Genomic DNA, 16,868 nt, shown 5'->3' on the forward strand with positions numbered 1-16,868 from the left:
CCTCTCTGGGCCTCTTTTTATTTTTCAATTATATAATGGGCATAACTAACCTTATAGGACTGTTGAGACAGAGACAATAGAAGGAAAGGTAACTTTATAAATTGTAAAATGTCATGCAAACTTGAGAAATAATTAGGTTTTACTCTATTTCTTAAAAGTGGCAAATAGCTTTCTGTGGGAATACAATTCTAATAGTATTAAATATGTACTTATAGTTAAAGACAGGTGTAATACAGACTGTTTCTACCTTCGAAGTTCCATTGCTTGTCGCAATCTTTCAAAACGAACTAAATGTTCTCTTAGTCTTTGTTCCTTCATCTTTTCAAAAGGCAAGATGTCTTTCCTTCTGTAGTCTTTGTCCCTTCTTTTATCTAGGCTAGCTCTCTCCTTTTCCTTGCTTCTTCCATGAATCTGTAGAAAAAAAATTATAAAAGGACTAGATGTTAAAATAATTTTGGACTGTATCCCACGTTCAGCTGGTCATTTAAAAACTTTGAGTAATGGCATTCTGTTTTTCTTAGATTTTCTAGCATGGAATTATTACAGAGCTAATTAAAGAGGAAGGTTACAGAGATTCTGAATTATCTTTTTTTTGCAAACAGTAAAATTATATACAACATCCCTTTCAAAGACTTACTTTCTCATATCTTCCTCTTCTTGATGGCCTACAATGATCTCCTTTAGTTTGGTCTAGTATTACCATACGTCCAGGGCTCTTTGAACCTAAGAGAGAATAAAGTATTAGATAAACATTAGATAAATGTCTAAAAATTATTTCATTTAAGAAATATAATGTGAAAATGCTAAATTCTTAGACAACTAGATATTCACAAACCAATACATGAAATTAAAAAACCTACTTATTTTATGGGAACATAAATGCAAAGTTTTTAGAACTAGTTCAATCTGCTAATGCAAATATTTTCAGTGATACCAAAAGATCCCAACTCAACTACAGTTGTCAATCTATGATAATATAAAGTCAGCCCAGATTTAATAGCAAGGAGGCTCAGTGCGACAAACACATTTGTTTTCTAGGAGTAAAAAATAAGACAATTAGTCCTATTAGACCTCCTTTTCTAAAACAGTAACACCTAACAATGAAGTTTAAATATTTATCTAGTTTTAATTTCAAGTTTTCCCTTCCACTGTAAAAGTTAAGTTGTAGAATAAATTAGAAAGAGACTGAGAAGAGAGATACATAGCATACTTATTCGCTTCTTTTCTTCACTTTTTTTAATGAATTCAGAAGTTTGGCCACTTGATCCATTATCATTCTTCTCATCTTTACCTTCCATTTTCTTAGTATCCTTGCTTTCTTTTTTTTCAGATTTCTCAGACAATCTTTTCTCTTCTTTTTTGACAGAGGTTTGTGTCCTGACCACAGCAACCCACACAAGAACACAACAGAATGAGAACTAGTGCATCAGTGTACCAAAAAAGTCAATGTATTTATCAAAAAATAAATCCTTACTTGCTACTTCTATCACTCATGTTTTTTTTGTCCCCAGAATTTCTTGAACTGCTCTTTTCATCATTTTCTTTCTTTAATTCTTTCTTAGATGGATCACCTTTAACCTGAAAGGTTCAAACAGAAAAAAAATCTTTATGTTTTCAAGTTATATTTTTATGATTACAAAAAGTATGTTGATGGTCGAAAATTTGAAAAATATAAAAGCTATAAAAATGAATGCATAAAAATCATTCTTAATTTTACTCCCTACTAGTGTAACACTTTTAAATTGAGAATTACTAGTCCTCAAAGTAACCCTTTATAAAAAGGTAAGCTTACTTTTTCAACAGAAATTAACTGTCCATGCAGCTCGGTGCGATGAAGATGTGCGATACATCTGGACACCTCTGTGCTTGAAGACATAGTTACTATGCCATAGCACTTGGCCCCAGGACTTCGAGCATTTGTAACTACCTTTGCACTCAGAACCTGTAAAATAAGATTATACTTTAGAAAGTTTTACTTCACAACTACAAAAATTCTGAACAGATGAAACTTCAGAACTGAGACTATTCAAGTTAAACGATCTATTTAGGTACATAAATTCATGATAAAGGATAGATTTGCATACATATATGTTTCATATACTTTTGATCACCATCTACCTTGCCTATAAATACTTAGTAAAGATTCAAGGGAACAATTTAAAGCATCAAAAAGCGATTTATAATGAACTCATGTATGTATGTGCATAACCCATGGACATAGATGGTAGAGTGGTGGGGGCTTGGGGGAGGCAGGGGGGTTGCAGAGGGCAATGGGGGGGGGGAGGGATATATGTAATACTTTCAACAATAAAAATTTATTTTTTTTAAAAAAGCAATTTATCTTTTTAGTTTTTCTTTTTATATTTTTCAAATATACAGCCAAAACATAGTCACATCAATTAAGTAATGCAGTGGTCGGCAAACCGCGGCTCGCAAGCCACGTGCGGCTCTTTGGCCCCTTGAGTGTTCTAACGCCACTTCTTCAAAATAGACTCACCCAGGCCGAAAACCAACTTCTGCGCATGGGCCACGAAGTTTCAATCGCACTGCACGTGCGGGCACGTGGTATTTTGTGGAAGAGCCACACTCAAGGGGCTAAAGAGCCGCATTTGGCTCGTGAGCGGCGGTTTGCCGACCACTGAAGTAATGGTACACTTAATGAAAGCAAATAACATTCTCAATTAGATTTGGGCCAAAATTTCCATTACAGGACCCCTTGAATCTCTTAAAGAAAAAAAAAAGATTAAGTGTCACTCAGCCAGTGCAGTGGTTGAGCATTGAACCAGGAGGTCACAGTTCAATTCCTGGTCAGGGTCATGCCAGGGTTGTGGACTTGGTCCCCAGTGAGGGGACATGCAGGAGGCAGCTGATCAATGATTCTCTCTCATCATTGATGTTTCTATCTCTCTCTCCTTCTGCCTTCCTCTCTGAAATCAACAACAACAAAGTATCTAGAAAGTTACTAAGTGAGTTTTAACATTATTCTATCCTATGAGTTATTATAAGAAGCTTTAAAAATAATCAGCCATATATAAAAAAGCAGCTTTAAAAATGCATTCTAAAAATTGTACTTTAAAAAGACACTTTCCATTTATGGACTTTTAAAATGTCTACCAATATAAAATTAACAAATAATCTCAGCTCTATAAAATGCATAGTTAGGAAATATAAGGAAGAGATGGGTGAGCGAGAAGAAAAGTGAGAGAACAATCTAGGGTGAACAAATAGGAACACAGACACAATGCCAGGAAGACGTAAACAGGGGATTTAGGTTTTATGGTGTAGGTGGTTAGAAATTTAGCTTTTAGCTTTAACTCTGGGAAAGGCCAACTTGCCCAACAGCAATTTTATCAAGTGTGTGGTATCTTTATATAGGTTTAGTCCTAATAAATGCCATCATTAAAATAGTGTTTATTATCTCTAACAATAAATTACTGAAAATAAAACAAAAAGTATACCATAGCTGCCCTGGTCAGTGGTTAGAGCGTCATCCCACACACTGAAAGGTCACAGGTTGGATTCTTGGCCACAGTCAGGGCACAAGTCAGAGGCAACCAGTGCAGGAGGCAACCAATCAGTGTGTCTTTTTCACATTGATGTTTCTCTCTCTCTCCCTCCTCCTCTCCCACTCTCTCTAAAAAATCAATGAAAAAAAAAATATCCTCATGCCCTAGCTGGTTTGACTCAGTGGATAGAGCTTTTGGCCTGTAGATTAAAGGGTCTTGGGTTCAATGCCAATCAAGGGCACATGCCGGGTTGCAGGCTTGATCACCAGTAGGGGACGTGCAAGAGGCAGCAAATCAATAATTCTCTCTCATCATTGATGTTTCTATCTCTCTCTCCCTCTCCCTTTCTCTCTGAATTCAATAAATATATATTTAAAAAGAAAAAATATCCGCGGGTGAAGATTAACAAAAACAAAACAATAAATTATTGAAAATAAAACAGAAAGTATATCACAGCTGCCCTGGCCAGTGCCTCAGTTGATTGAGCATCATCCTGTACACCAGGAGGTGGCCAGTTCAATTCCCGGTCAAGAGCACATGCTGTTTACAGCTCCATTCCCGGTAGGGGATGTGCAGGAGGTAGCCATCGATGTTGCACTCTCACATCAATGTTTCTCTCCCACTCTCCCTTCCTTTCTCTCTAAAAATCAACAAATGGCTCTTTAAAAAAAAAAAAGTATACCACAGCTGATCTCAGGACTATAATTCTCAGTGTTCTGTATCTGATTCCTATAAAAACTCTCTAATTAAATTAGAAGACAAACAAAAAAGCCCATCAACTCCTAAAATCAGGAAAATAGATTTGTATAATATTCACTAGAGGCCAGGTGCACAAAAATTTGTGCACTGGGGGGGCGCGGGGGGGTCCCTCAGCCCAGCCTGAACCCTCTTGCAGTGCGGAACCCCTAAGGGGATGTCCAACTGATGACTTAGGCCTGCTCCTCGGTGGATTGGGCCTAAGCTAGCAGTCAGACATCCCTCTGGCAACTCGGGAACTTAAGCGGGGAGCGGGCCTAAGCCATCCGTCGGACATCCTTAGCACTGCCACGGAGGCGGGAGAGGCTCCCCACCACCGCTGCACTGGCCAGCCATGAGCTGGCTTCTGGATGAGCAGTGCTCCCCCTGTGGAAGTTCACTGACCACCAGGGGGCAGCTCCTGCGTTGAGTGTCTGCCTCCTGATGGTCAATGCGCGTCATAGCGACTGGTCATAGTGACCGGTCATTCTGCCATTAGGATCAATTTGCATATTACCCTTTTATTATATAGGATTAATGGCTATTTACCAATATCAATTTAATAAATATTTGAAAGCCTATCATGTGCATACACAGCAGATAAGGCCCCTGTATCAATTAGCTTACACTGGAGTAGGTTAACATATGATGTATTTTAAAATTTAAGTAGAAAGTAATGAGTGTTCTAAGGGTTACAGATCAATTGCAATTCAAATCAACGACTATTAATTAAAAATTCAATTCATTTTTTGACTATTTTTCTCTTCCGTTAGTTTTTCCTTGTCAGAGAAACTTTTCCTAGTGAACCAAATCACAGTAGAGCCTCCCCTTTTGCTCTCTCTGCACCATGTACCCCTCCAGCACAGCACATATCACTTTATCTGAGTATTATTTTTACCAGTTTCACATTTTTCTTCAGCACTGGACTGTTTTGTTTTTTCCAATTCTATATCTCATTGCCTAATATTAGTCTACCTATATTTTCCAGATGACCAGATCTGCCTCAGCAATCCTAGGTCCTAGAAAAATCAGGATGAATGTGATGAATAAAACTCAGTTCTTGGCTTAAGTGGGCTCAAAATATGAGCTCTCAATACAAAGATCCCCAGGGCTCAGAGTGAGATAATATGATGAAACTCACCAATACCATAGAACTCAATAATTATGCCTAATATCAGACCTAAGAGAAATAAGAACTTAGAAGATTTTATATACAGTTTTGACTAAATCCTTGTTTCAAATAAAGATACTAGAAAGAGGAATAAAAAGGTAAAAAGGATGTACCTTTCCATATTTGCCAAAGAGGTTCTTCAAATCAGCAGCTTTGGTATTAGAAGAAAGTCCACTAACCCAGATATTTTTAGTTGAGCTCCCACTGCTCCCACTAGTACTACTTGTACTTCCTAGAATAGATTCAATTATCAGATGGTTAAGTCTCTCAATTAGATTTTTTAAAATAAAATTATTAGGACCACATTCTTTCAAAATTACAAAAACCTCTCATTTAATTTTGACAGTATAACTTACTATATCAAAACCAACCACAACAACAGGCAAAACAACCACAGTGAGGAGACAAGTCTGAATACTGCATTCTTTCTACTACATGAGTTTTAAGTGGACAAAAACATCAACCACATGGTCTTGGACTTTTGCTGTTAAGTGTAATAATTTATACTCTACCACTGCACTACATAAATACAGGCAACCAAGAAACAGTTATCTAGGAATGAAAGACTGCTTAATTACCTATATTTATTATGGGCTTTAGATTCTGAAAAGTTGGGGGTGCAAGAGGGAAATGTCAAAGCAAGAATTTAAACGTTTAATAACAAAGGCTAACCAACCATCTCATTTTCATTATTAATTAGAGAAAGAGTAAGAGAAAGTGGAAATTATATGCAGATGGATAACTCTAGACTTAACCAAAGAAAATCTTCTAAAACAAATTAATTAAAAGAATAAAGACAGAAACCTTAACATTCTTTAGCTAGGTTAATGGTTATATGAATGATTTCTGTATTCTTTCCATACACAAATTACAGTTTCACACATACAAATGCCAGTTCTTAGACTACAGGTATAGTCACCCTTCAGTGCATTTCTTCAAATGTGCTGTTATTGAAGGGGAATTTTCATTCACTTGACTTTATTTGGAAACTAATTCTTACCCACTATAAGAGAAATAGTATATAAACAATTAAAAGTAAGAATTTTAATACCTTCAAGTTAATGTATGTAGAAAGAGTTAAAATTTTCAATATTTTTAAAGACTATGTGCCACAAGTTTTAATTGAAGAATTAGTCAGTGTAGACTTATGAAAAGACAACATATGCCGAAACCGGTTTGGCTCAGTGGATAGAGCGTTGGCCTGCGGACTAAGGGGTCCCAGGTTCGATTCCGGTCAAGGGCATGTACCTTGGTTGCGGGCACATCCCCAGTAGGGGGTGTGCAAGAGGCAGCTGACCGATGTTTCTCTCTCATCGATGTTTCTAACTCTCTATCCCTCTCTCTTCCTCTCTGTAAAAAATCAATAAAATATATTTTTAAAAAAGAAAAGAAAAGACAACATACACCTACCTGACTTGAATATTTTAAATAGGAATGGTTGCTGCATTCCTATTCTTAAGGAACACATTTATCAAAAGGATCTGTTTATCTTTGAAATGTCAACCAGTTTGTGTATCTTTTTTGTAACCAGTAACATCTGGGCCCACATGTTTTTCTAATTACAGATTTAAACATTTTTAATAGGAGAAAGTTAACATTTAACCAAGATTACTCCTCCTGAATTTAAAGGATAACAATAAATTTATTATATTTTACCTATTAACCAAAACTGTAAGGGACATTGGTATTGCAACTAATTGTAAATTAATGAATCAATCATAAAATTCCTAACTATTAAAATATGCCAAGAAAATACATGAAATAAACCATATAGGACATATGCCACTCCTTTTTGGGGGGCACTAAAAGAGGTATTTTAGGATTTTGTATTACCTGAATGATGTTGTTTTAAAAAACAGAAATATTTTTCATGTATACAGCATATATACAAGATGAAACTATAGCTTATGGCCTTGAGATAACCAGAGACTTCCCAATAACAGAAAGCAATCAAATATTGTACCTTTAAGCTTACAAGAATTTAAAATAAAACTATTTTCCTATATAAGATTCCAAATAAGTCAAATTAGGAAGTAAACTATGAAGAATTAAAATATACTACATACTGGCTATGTTACTAGAAGTGTGCCCTGATTTGACAAATGAAAAACATAAAATCAAGGGAGGGTGGGGGTTAGGGGGAGAGACCAACCAAAGGACTTGTATGCATGCATATAAGCATAACCAATGGACACAGACACCAGGGGGGTGAGGGCATGGGGCATGAGTATGTGTGTGGGGGAAGACAATGACACATATGTAATACCTTAATCAATAAAGAAACGGGGGGGGACCTCAAATATTAAAGACTGATTTGTAGGGGTTATAAATGATTGCAACTAGAAATAAAATACTTCTGAAATCATAATGTAAAAACTAGAATATCTATCATATTAATATTCAATACAGTTACTTGAAAACAATGTTAAAAACACATTCCAAAGGGATTTTTAGCATACTCAAATTAGTTTACAAATTAACTAAAAAGTAATGCTTCAATCACACCAAGAGTATGCTGTAGTCTGACTCCACAGTTTACACAAAGGCCATCCAAAATTTTTAGTACGTCAATTTTAAGGACCAACTGTCAAAGGAAACCAGATGCAATTATTCCTTTTTTAATGAAAATATACAATTTACCACTGAGAAAAATAGAAAAAAAATCCATTACCTTTGTCATCTTTGGATGATGTCTTGCTGTCTTTAGATTCCTTTGAAGAGCTAAAGAAGCAAATCACCAGAAAAAAAAAATTGAAAACAAAAAACAAAGAAACAAAAATCGAACAGCTTGATATTGACTGTATTTCAAACTGATACTATTCATACAAATTAACAATTCGAAAGGCCTAGATTAGGTTATTTGAACAAATGAGTCCCTGAGGATTCTTGCACTGATTTTCCCCAAGATGCCTGAAGATCTAGATTTTCTGACAATTCTATTCAGTGGATATATGGCCATCTTCTCCAGATTTCAGGACTGGGACTTGACTTCATTTGTGTTGTTAGGACTGATAGTTGTTCATTAACCATCATCACAAGGATTTTTAAAAATAAAACACAAAAAAATTGTCAATTTGAAAAAACAAAAAACAACAAAAAAAACAAATATATGCTGACAATTCGACAATGCAATCAGTAGAACACACTGCATATTACGAAGATCTTGAAAAAAAATGTTTAAGTAACTTATGACGGTCAAAAATATTATAGGCAGGATCATAAGTACTAATTACGGTCTTGAAGCCACCCCCTTAATGTAGAGTGATCTTATTGAATGCTGGAATTCAGTATCGTAAAGAACTGACATAGAAAAACAAACCTCTTTGCTTGACCAGAGGCCCCAGTAGACGAGGGCCCTTTCTTCAAAGTATCCTTTTCTTTGTCTCCAGATTCTGCTTTCTTAGTACTTTCTCTGGCTTCCTTCTCGACAGGATCACCCTTCACGAAGTCTTCCTTCTTACCATCTTTTCGGTTGGCATTCATCTCATAATCCTTGCTTTCCTTCTCCGGGCTCTGTGCAATGGCGTCCTGCCCATCTTTTGGCTTACTTGCTTCAGAATCTGTAATTTTCACATTTTTACCTGTTTCTAGGAGGTCATCACCATCAAAATCCAGAGTGATGGCATCTTCAGCCTGGATTGTGACCGAGATGTTGTCATCCTCAGCTTCTTTCACAGTCGCATTAGCTTCCATCTCTTCGTGAGCTGTGTGATCAGCCTCAGCTAGGCTCCCTTCTGAAGGAAGAGGTTTAGATACTTCTTGTGTACCATCACCAGAACCTGCTATATCTAAGAGGATTTAACAGGAATAAATATGGCAAAACAAGAAGTTTAAACAATTTCATATTCATAAGCTAGAATAGGACCTAGAAAATATAAAGCCAGTTATTAGCACTGATGGAAGGTTAGGAAAAAAAACACAAGGGTATTAACTAATATAACAATCCTTTACCCAGGATTACTTATTCTTCATGGGGAAAAAATGATCTCTATATATAGATACCAAACAACAAAACTGAGAAAATGGTTTCATCCTGAGGATACCAGCTCTTCATTTCTGGTTTTAAGTTAATGGCATATGGAAGATTTTTTCCCCCTCCAGGAGATAGTGATGAATGTGAAGATTTGTTATTCAATGTTCGAATCGTAGTCCTTGTGACCTTCAGAACTCCCATGGTGACGTCTTGAAAGGTCACAGCCTTAGGATATCAGTCAGTCTTCAAATTATTTCGGGCCCCATCTTTTTCGTTCTTCTTATTTAATTCTTGGGTAGTCCAGAATCATATGGAAAACTGCTACAGAAAGCTCCAAAGATGGCCTGCTCCATTATGTTCAGGAAATTGGTTTTTTCCAGTCTTCATCCTGTCCAGTCAGTCCCATAGGTACCATTTTCAAAGATGTCTTGCATTCCCCCAAAGAGAAAGACTTCAGGCATGAGATTTTCAGTCAGTAACTTTACTTCATCATTGCTTCTAGGCTTTTTATTTTGTCTTGCTTAGAACCCTGTTCCATGTCCTTTCTAGTCCAAAGTAGGATCCCTTGACCTCTGTCCAAGAACTCTTCCATAATCTTGTACTGACCACATGTATTGCTACAATGTCCCTGTAATTGTAATGGGTGAGACAGCTCTCCTAAACTACTAAAACTGTCAGAAGACTGTATGAAAGTTTGTTTAAGCAACAAACAAAAGGTCAGTCTCCTGGTCACCCACCATTTTTAGGAACAGTTGCATGCTATAACTCTCATAAGCACATATGTGTTACTGCAGTGTCAGTCTTATGGATATAATAAACAAACGGCATTGTCCACTACAGTAACTAATATGTACCGTTAAGTTATAACATATTTTAAGTGTGAAAAGAAAATTAAAACCAATTGAAAAATAAAATCAAAATATTAACTTAATTTACTAAATTGATAAATTTGAAAATAAATGTATTTAAAAATAGTATTTTAAATAAGAAATGCTTAATTTTCATATAATTTACTGTTTTTCTAAATATCAGTAATTTTGAAACTCTACTCATCACACATACCTTTCTCATTTTCTTCTTCCTCACCATCCTGAAATTCAAAGAATAATTAAATGTAAAATGAAGTCACTTAAAACTGGATTTCAGTAATAGTATAAAATCAGTCAACTTAAATTGGTATATAATTTAACAATATTAATTAGGGATACCTATCACTAACAGATGTAGAATATTCCAATAAAAATCAAGAGCCCATTTAAGGAAATGGGGCACATGCCTGATATATGATTTTAGATAAGAAAACAGGCAAATCCATCAAAAATTAGATCAATAATGCACTGGATAATTTTTCAGTATTCAAAGCTAGTTTATATAACCCAAATCTTACTCATATTAAGAGCTGCCAATAAAAAGAACAAACTGATTTTTTATGTAACTCAGTTCATTCTTAAGGCACACTGTTCAAAACAGTACAAGAAAATATAACCTCAAGACATACACTTTCATGAGGTTAAATGTATATTAACAGACAAAATAAACAAAAAACACACTCCCCTTTTAGGCATCTCAGAATAGAAGGAGGAAGACTACAAAACTAGTTAGTTTCAAATTATTCATTCCTTCTTATCTGTTAAAAATGAATTCATAGCGCTAGTTGGTTTGGCTCAGAGAAAAGTGTCGGCCTGCAGGTTTGATTCCGGTCAAGGCACGTACCTCGGCTGCAGGCTCGAATTCTGGCCCTGGTCTGGGCGCATTCGGGAGGCAACCAATTGGTAAGTTTCTCTCACATCGATGTTTTCTCTTTGTCTCTCCCCCTTTCTTTCACTCTCTCTAAAAATCAATGGGAAAATATCCTCAGGTGAGGCTTAACAAACAAACAAAAAAAGAATTCATAGTCGTCACATTGACAATGCCCAACCACTTTAATAATTTATAGTTAATAATTAAATAAGTTAATATTTGTGCTATAGGTAATCAAAACAAGGGAACCCTTTTTTTTAAATTAGTGATTTTAAAATATGTGATATTCACCTAATATAAAATTAAGCATGTGTTAGCTTGAAATAGGAATACCACAAAGGAAAAATCTTATTCACACCAAGCAAATACAGCAAAAATCTCTGAAGTAATCACACGAAGATAGAACCTACATTTCCCCAAGTTAAATATCATAACGAATAAGCAAAGTAATATGCATAATAGTTCCAATAATAAAAAAAATTAAGGGAAGTTTAAATTTACAACTTTAAAAAATAAAACCTGCGTAGAAGTAGGTCACTTTCAGTCAAAGCAATGTGAATTTACCACATACAAAGCCTTAGGGTAGTGATTCTCAAACCTGGAGTCTGTACCAGTATCTGTAGGGGCTTATTAAAACATTGCTGAGTACCAACCCCAGAGTGTCTGATTCAGGTCTGGAGTGGGGCTTGAGAATTAGCATCTCTAACAAGTTTTCAGGTGATGCTGATGCCGTTGGTTCAGGGACTACAATTTAAGAATCACTCACATGCTTTAGAGTGACAGCCTAGCAGTAAAAGAAGACTCACAGCAACATTTAACTGTAAACAAAACTTTAAATGGCATATTTATCTTACAACACAATTTCAGATTCATATAAAAGCATGTATTCCTTAAAATAGCAAATATTTTACCATATGCTCAAAATTACATTTGGATAACTACCATATTTCTAAGAAAGCATTTAAATAAATTTTTTACTTTAAGTTAACCCACAAGTGCCCAATGAAGGAATGACCAATTCTTTTACACACTAAAGTAATATGACGAAAACTAAAAACACCAAACCAACTAAGCCACAAGCTTAGAAAGTAAAATAGTCCAAAATAAGTTGATTATTCATAATATTGTAAACCCTATTATTACATTATGTTCTAGTAATCTCAACTGTTGTATTTGAACAAATTGTTGTATTGGAAATAGCTGTAATCATTACATTTCTAATCTGCAACATTTGGAAAGGAAAAAAAATACTTTAACTTGGGTGGAGCAGTAGGCCATATCAGCAAAGGGTAAGTTATGCTAAAATTATTGATACATCTTTTTCTTACAAACTCTCTTTGACTTTAGTAATTTATCTTGGAGGGATAAGTGAACTAGAATACCTTAACTTTTACTTCAAAGCAGAACAAATGAACCTAAGGAAGGCAACTTGCCTTTCCTTTATCTACTTCTGATGCCAACAGCACACCACTTGCAAGTTAATCTTTTAAAGATCAATATTGATAGATTCAAAAAAAAAATGGCCAAATTATTTGCTATTCTGAAAAATAAAATTCAAATACTGTAATGTAAAAAAAAAAAAAGAAAAAACCCTTTCTGCAATGGTTCCCACCAATTGGAAATCTTACTTCTAGCTGCTAAACTAACTAGAAAGGTTTGCCTTATTTGGCTGCCAAAGTTTTAGATATCTATCCTAATTATTCAACATGCTTTCTGAAGTATTTCATAACTTCAGTTTCTCAAAATAATGCTTTGCTACATATGCTTAAGTGTCCCTAGGAGAAGCCTCTCACCCAGCTTCTAGAACATAAAACCGATTACCATGGGGGTGAAGCACAAAAGCAACTAGGGTTAATAAAAAAGATGAGCCACCCATCAGTGCACATTTATTTTAGAGAAGTTATGTGCAGTAAGCATTACACTACTCAAGTTAAACCAAAAGTCAAAAATAAGCGTAAAGCCCTAGCCGGTTTGGCTCAGTGGATAGAATGTTGGCCTGTGAACTGAAGGGTCCCAGATTCAATTCTGGTCAAGGGCATTTGCCCGGGTTGTGGGCTCAATCCCCAGTAGGGGGCGTGCAGAAGGCAGCCAATCAACGATTCTCTTTCATCATTGATGTTTTTCTCTCTCTCCCTCTCCCTTCCTCTCTGAAATCAATAAAAATGTATTTTTTAAAAAGCCTAAAAATCCTTGAAATAAAGGATCAAATCATGAAATACAAGAAAGATAATGGGAAAATTTTCCTGTCTAAATGATATATATGCACAGACTTGATACAAACCCAAAGCTTCTCTATTTCTTTTATCCTAGGACAGTGATGGTGAACCTATGACACGTGTGTCAGCACTGACACACGTAGCCATTTCTGATGACACTCGGCCGCTGAGGCGGCCGCATGCCGAGGATGAAACCTTTGCTGCTCCTGAGGATGAAACATTTGCGAAATAATGTTTTTTCCTCAAAGTGACACACTACCCGAGTTATGCTCAGTTTTTTGGCGAAGTTTGACACACTAAGCTCAAAAGGTTGCCCATCACTGTCCTAGGAGAAGCAATGATTACTAAGAGACAAAAACAAGGCTAAGACTTATTTTTCAGTTAACAAAGTGGTTGCTATTTACCCATTCTGTTACCTTCCCCTAGGTTAATCTTATGACATGTACATTTCGTGTGCTAAGTAAGAAGACTGCTCTGGAAGGCCTTCTTTCCCCTGACTTGTATGTAAACACTGTATTCAGCTTGGCTGATTTAAAATAAACCTTCAAAATAATCCTATCCATCTGGCAATATGCTAAAGATCATAGGAAGTATAAAATACCTGGCACATAATACACACTCAATAAATAGCCATTGAATGAATTTACTGAATAAATATAGTGGAGACATTGCTATTTTTAGGTGGAGGGACTGAACTGATGGCTCCTTTTATACATGTAAAGAATTTAGCCCTAGCTAGTTTGGCTCAATGGATAGAGCGTCAAGTTAGCCTGTGGCTGAAGGGTCCCATGTTCGATTCCGGCCAAGGACACATGCCTGGGTTGCAGGCTCGATCCCCAGTGGGGGGCGTGCAAGAGGCAGCCGATCAATGATTCTGTCTCATCATTGATGTTTCTATCTCTCTCTTCCTCTCCCTTCCTCTCTAAAATCAATAAAATATATATATTTTTAAAAAAGAGTTTAACTGCTGCACTGTGCCAGTACCACATAACTCACAGAACATTTACTAGTGTGGAGTTATTTAGTGAAAAGATTAGGCATCATGAGACCTGGATATTTATCTTGTATCTTGTCTTTACCACTGAAACAGTTTTACTCTGTGGTACTGTCATCTATCTAGATGAATTTCACCTTTAACATAGAGTAAAGCATTAGAAAAAGCTTTGAGGAAATGGAGATAAATCTGCCTTTCAGAGGTATATAGACTTCATATGACAAAAAAGGGGCAAAGGCAAACAAAGAAAGGAATACAGGGTGTCCCCAAAAAATGTATATACACTTTAACAGCCTGGTAGCATAATTTTGAAAAGGAAATGTATTTTAATAAACACTGTCTTTATAATTAATTATTCAAAGTGTGTGTATACAGTTTTTTGGGGACACCCTATATACATGGTGTGATCATAGAAAACAGAAGATTGAGACTAGAGGAAACTTTGAAGAATTAAAGCATTAGCAAATATAAACATTTTTGAGAAAAATTTCCAGAAAATTCTAAAGTAACTGTATCTTAAAGTTAGTAATACAAGCCCTGGCTGGTGTATTTCAGCTGGTTACAGCATCATCCTGTGCACCACAGGATTGCGGGTTTGATTCCAGGTCAGGACACATATCCAGGTTTTAAGTTCAATCCCCTATGTGTATGGAAGGCAACCTATTGATGTTTCTCTCTCCCTCCCCCTCTCACTCTAAAATCAATAAAAACTCATCCTGGGGTGAGGATTAATAGACATATAGATTAGTACCAAATATACACACACACACACACACACACACACACACACACACACACACCCCAAATTCTATCTAGTATGAAAAACTGCTTAGAGGCTAATACCTAAACGATAAAGATTTAAGCTTCAAGTAAAAACCAGAAGATTGGCTTTAAATAAATAAATCTCTATACAAATATATTGCCTAATTACTTATACTTCTTTTGTTGTGGTTTATCCTCACCGGAGGATACTTTTCCACTGATTTTTAAAGGGAGGGGAAGAGACATAGAGAAACATCACTGTGAGAGAGACACATCGATTGGTTGCCTCCCGCACATACCAGGACCAGGGCCAGGGATTGAGCCTGCAACCAAGGTATGTATCCTTGACTGAAATCGAACCAGGGACCTGTCCGCAGGCCAACGCTCTACCCACTGAGAAAACTGGCTAGGGTGTTAAAAGCAAATAATAATCATGACTTTAAAGTTTAGCAATAAGGGGGCTTTTTAGAATATATCTTGTCTTATAGCTTTTACTTTGGATAATTTTAAAATAAGATTAAATTTTTAAAAAAGCAATACCTAAATACTGAAAAGAAAATAAAACAAGTCAACCTAATCATGTATTAGCTGGTGTATAATAATATAGAGCACAACTGTACAAAAAAAAAACAAAAAACAGTAAGCTGTTCATTCTTACAGGGGTACAAACTTAGAAGAGACCTAACTGGAGGGAACAAAAACCTTAAATTATTTTCAATAATCATATTGGTGTTGGTATTATCATCCTAAGATTGTTGTGGTTGTGCTGTGAAATAAATGAAGTCATTAACTGAGAAATATCCCCTTTGAACTCAAAACCTATTTTATCTTAAAAGTAAAACAAATAAAAAACACATTCTCTTGCATTGTACATTGAAAAGGCAATGGATAACCCTCCCCCTGAGACTGCTGTCTTAAAATAGCTTTTACCAGTCAAAGAAAAAAATGGCTGATTTTAGGTCTAGAGCAGGAACTAGAACATTATTATATACCATAAAGCAAGGAGGCAATCAGACTATTAGTGTCATGTTGAAAGAACACAAGAGCCAACTTGTAGAGATATGTATATGCTTTCAACATATGCCTCCCCCACCCCCAGTTACAGATGGGACAATTTGATCATTAATAATAATACAATTAACTGAAATACATTAAATGTATTTAAATGCATGAATTCAAAATGAAACTAAGGGAGAAAAAAGGAAAAATAAAAAACTCAGTCACTGTTGGGAGATGCTAGTGAACCAGCTCATTATTCTGAAAACTAGTAAATGAAAAGAAAAGAATCAAACATATATCCTGGCTTTCCTGTGTAAACTGTACCACTGAGAAACCAAATAGTAGATAAGAAGCTTCTCTTTCTAAAAGCATTCTAGGTATTAAATAAGGAAAAAAAAGACAGAATTAGAACATCACCATTTTAATCAATGGGGTGGGGAACAACAATGACTGGCACCATCACCAGAAAGATACTACCAGACATTATGTGCATCCAAATGGAAGAATACACTACCTACGAAGTAGTTGTGTGTTGGAGGGAGGGGAGAGAGGGAGGGGACACCCTGAATTGGATAGCAAGCCTCTTGATCCTATAACCAAATAACCAATTTACAGGAAATGCAGTAGACAGAGGAATATGTGGAATGACTGTACAAGAATGTAATCAGCCACAGTCAGTTTGGCTCAGTGGATAGAGTGTCAGCCTGAGGACTAATGGGTCCCAAATTTGATTCCAGTCAAGGGCACATGCCCATGTTGCAGAAGGCAGCCG

General features: G+C 35.9%; 1 protein-coding gene across 10 annotated transcripts in view; it reads right to left on the reverse strand.

Moving 5' to 3' along the window:
- SLTM (SAFB like transcription modulator) overlaps window positions 1–16,868 on the reverse strand; it is a 53,781-nt gene that overhangs the window by 14,029 nt on the left and 22,884 nt on the right. For 5 of the 10 annotated variants that reach the window (XM_079769347.1, XM_079769353.1, XM_079769355.1 and 2 more), the window contains 9 exons: window positions 10,448–10,475; window positions 8,732–9,200; window positions 8,084–8,133; window positions 5,526–5,644; window positions 1,793–1,942; window positions 1,475–1,578; window positions 1,211–1,377; window positions 638–723; window positions 248–411 (listed from right to left, as the gene is read on the reverse strand). In XM_079769347.1, coding sequence (XP_079625473.1) covers window positions 248–411; window positions 638–723; window positions 1,211–1,377; window positions 1,475–1,578; window positions 1,793–1,942; window positions 5,526–5,644; window positions 8,084–8,133; window positions 8,732–9,200; window positions 10,448–10,475 — 1,337 coding nt within the window. The remainder of the gene's footprint in view (window positions 1–247; window positions 412–637; window positions 724–1,210; window positions 1,378–1,474; window positions 1,579–1,792; window positions 1,943–5,525; window positions 5,645–8,083; window positions 8,134–8,731; window positions 9,201–10,447; window positions 10,476–16,868) is intronic. The other 5 variants (XM_079769350.1, XM_079769356.1, XM_079769348.1 and 2 more) reach the window with 2 other exon arrangements.

The sequence above is a fragment of the Cnephaeus nilssonii genome, assembly GCF_951640355.1.
Source record: "Cnephaeus nilssonii genome assembly, chromosome: 4".
Lineage (NCBI taxonomy): Eukaryota > Metazoa > Chordata > Mammalia > Chiroptera > Vespertilionidae > Cnephaeus > Cnephaeus nilssonii.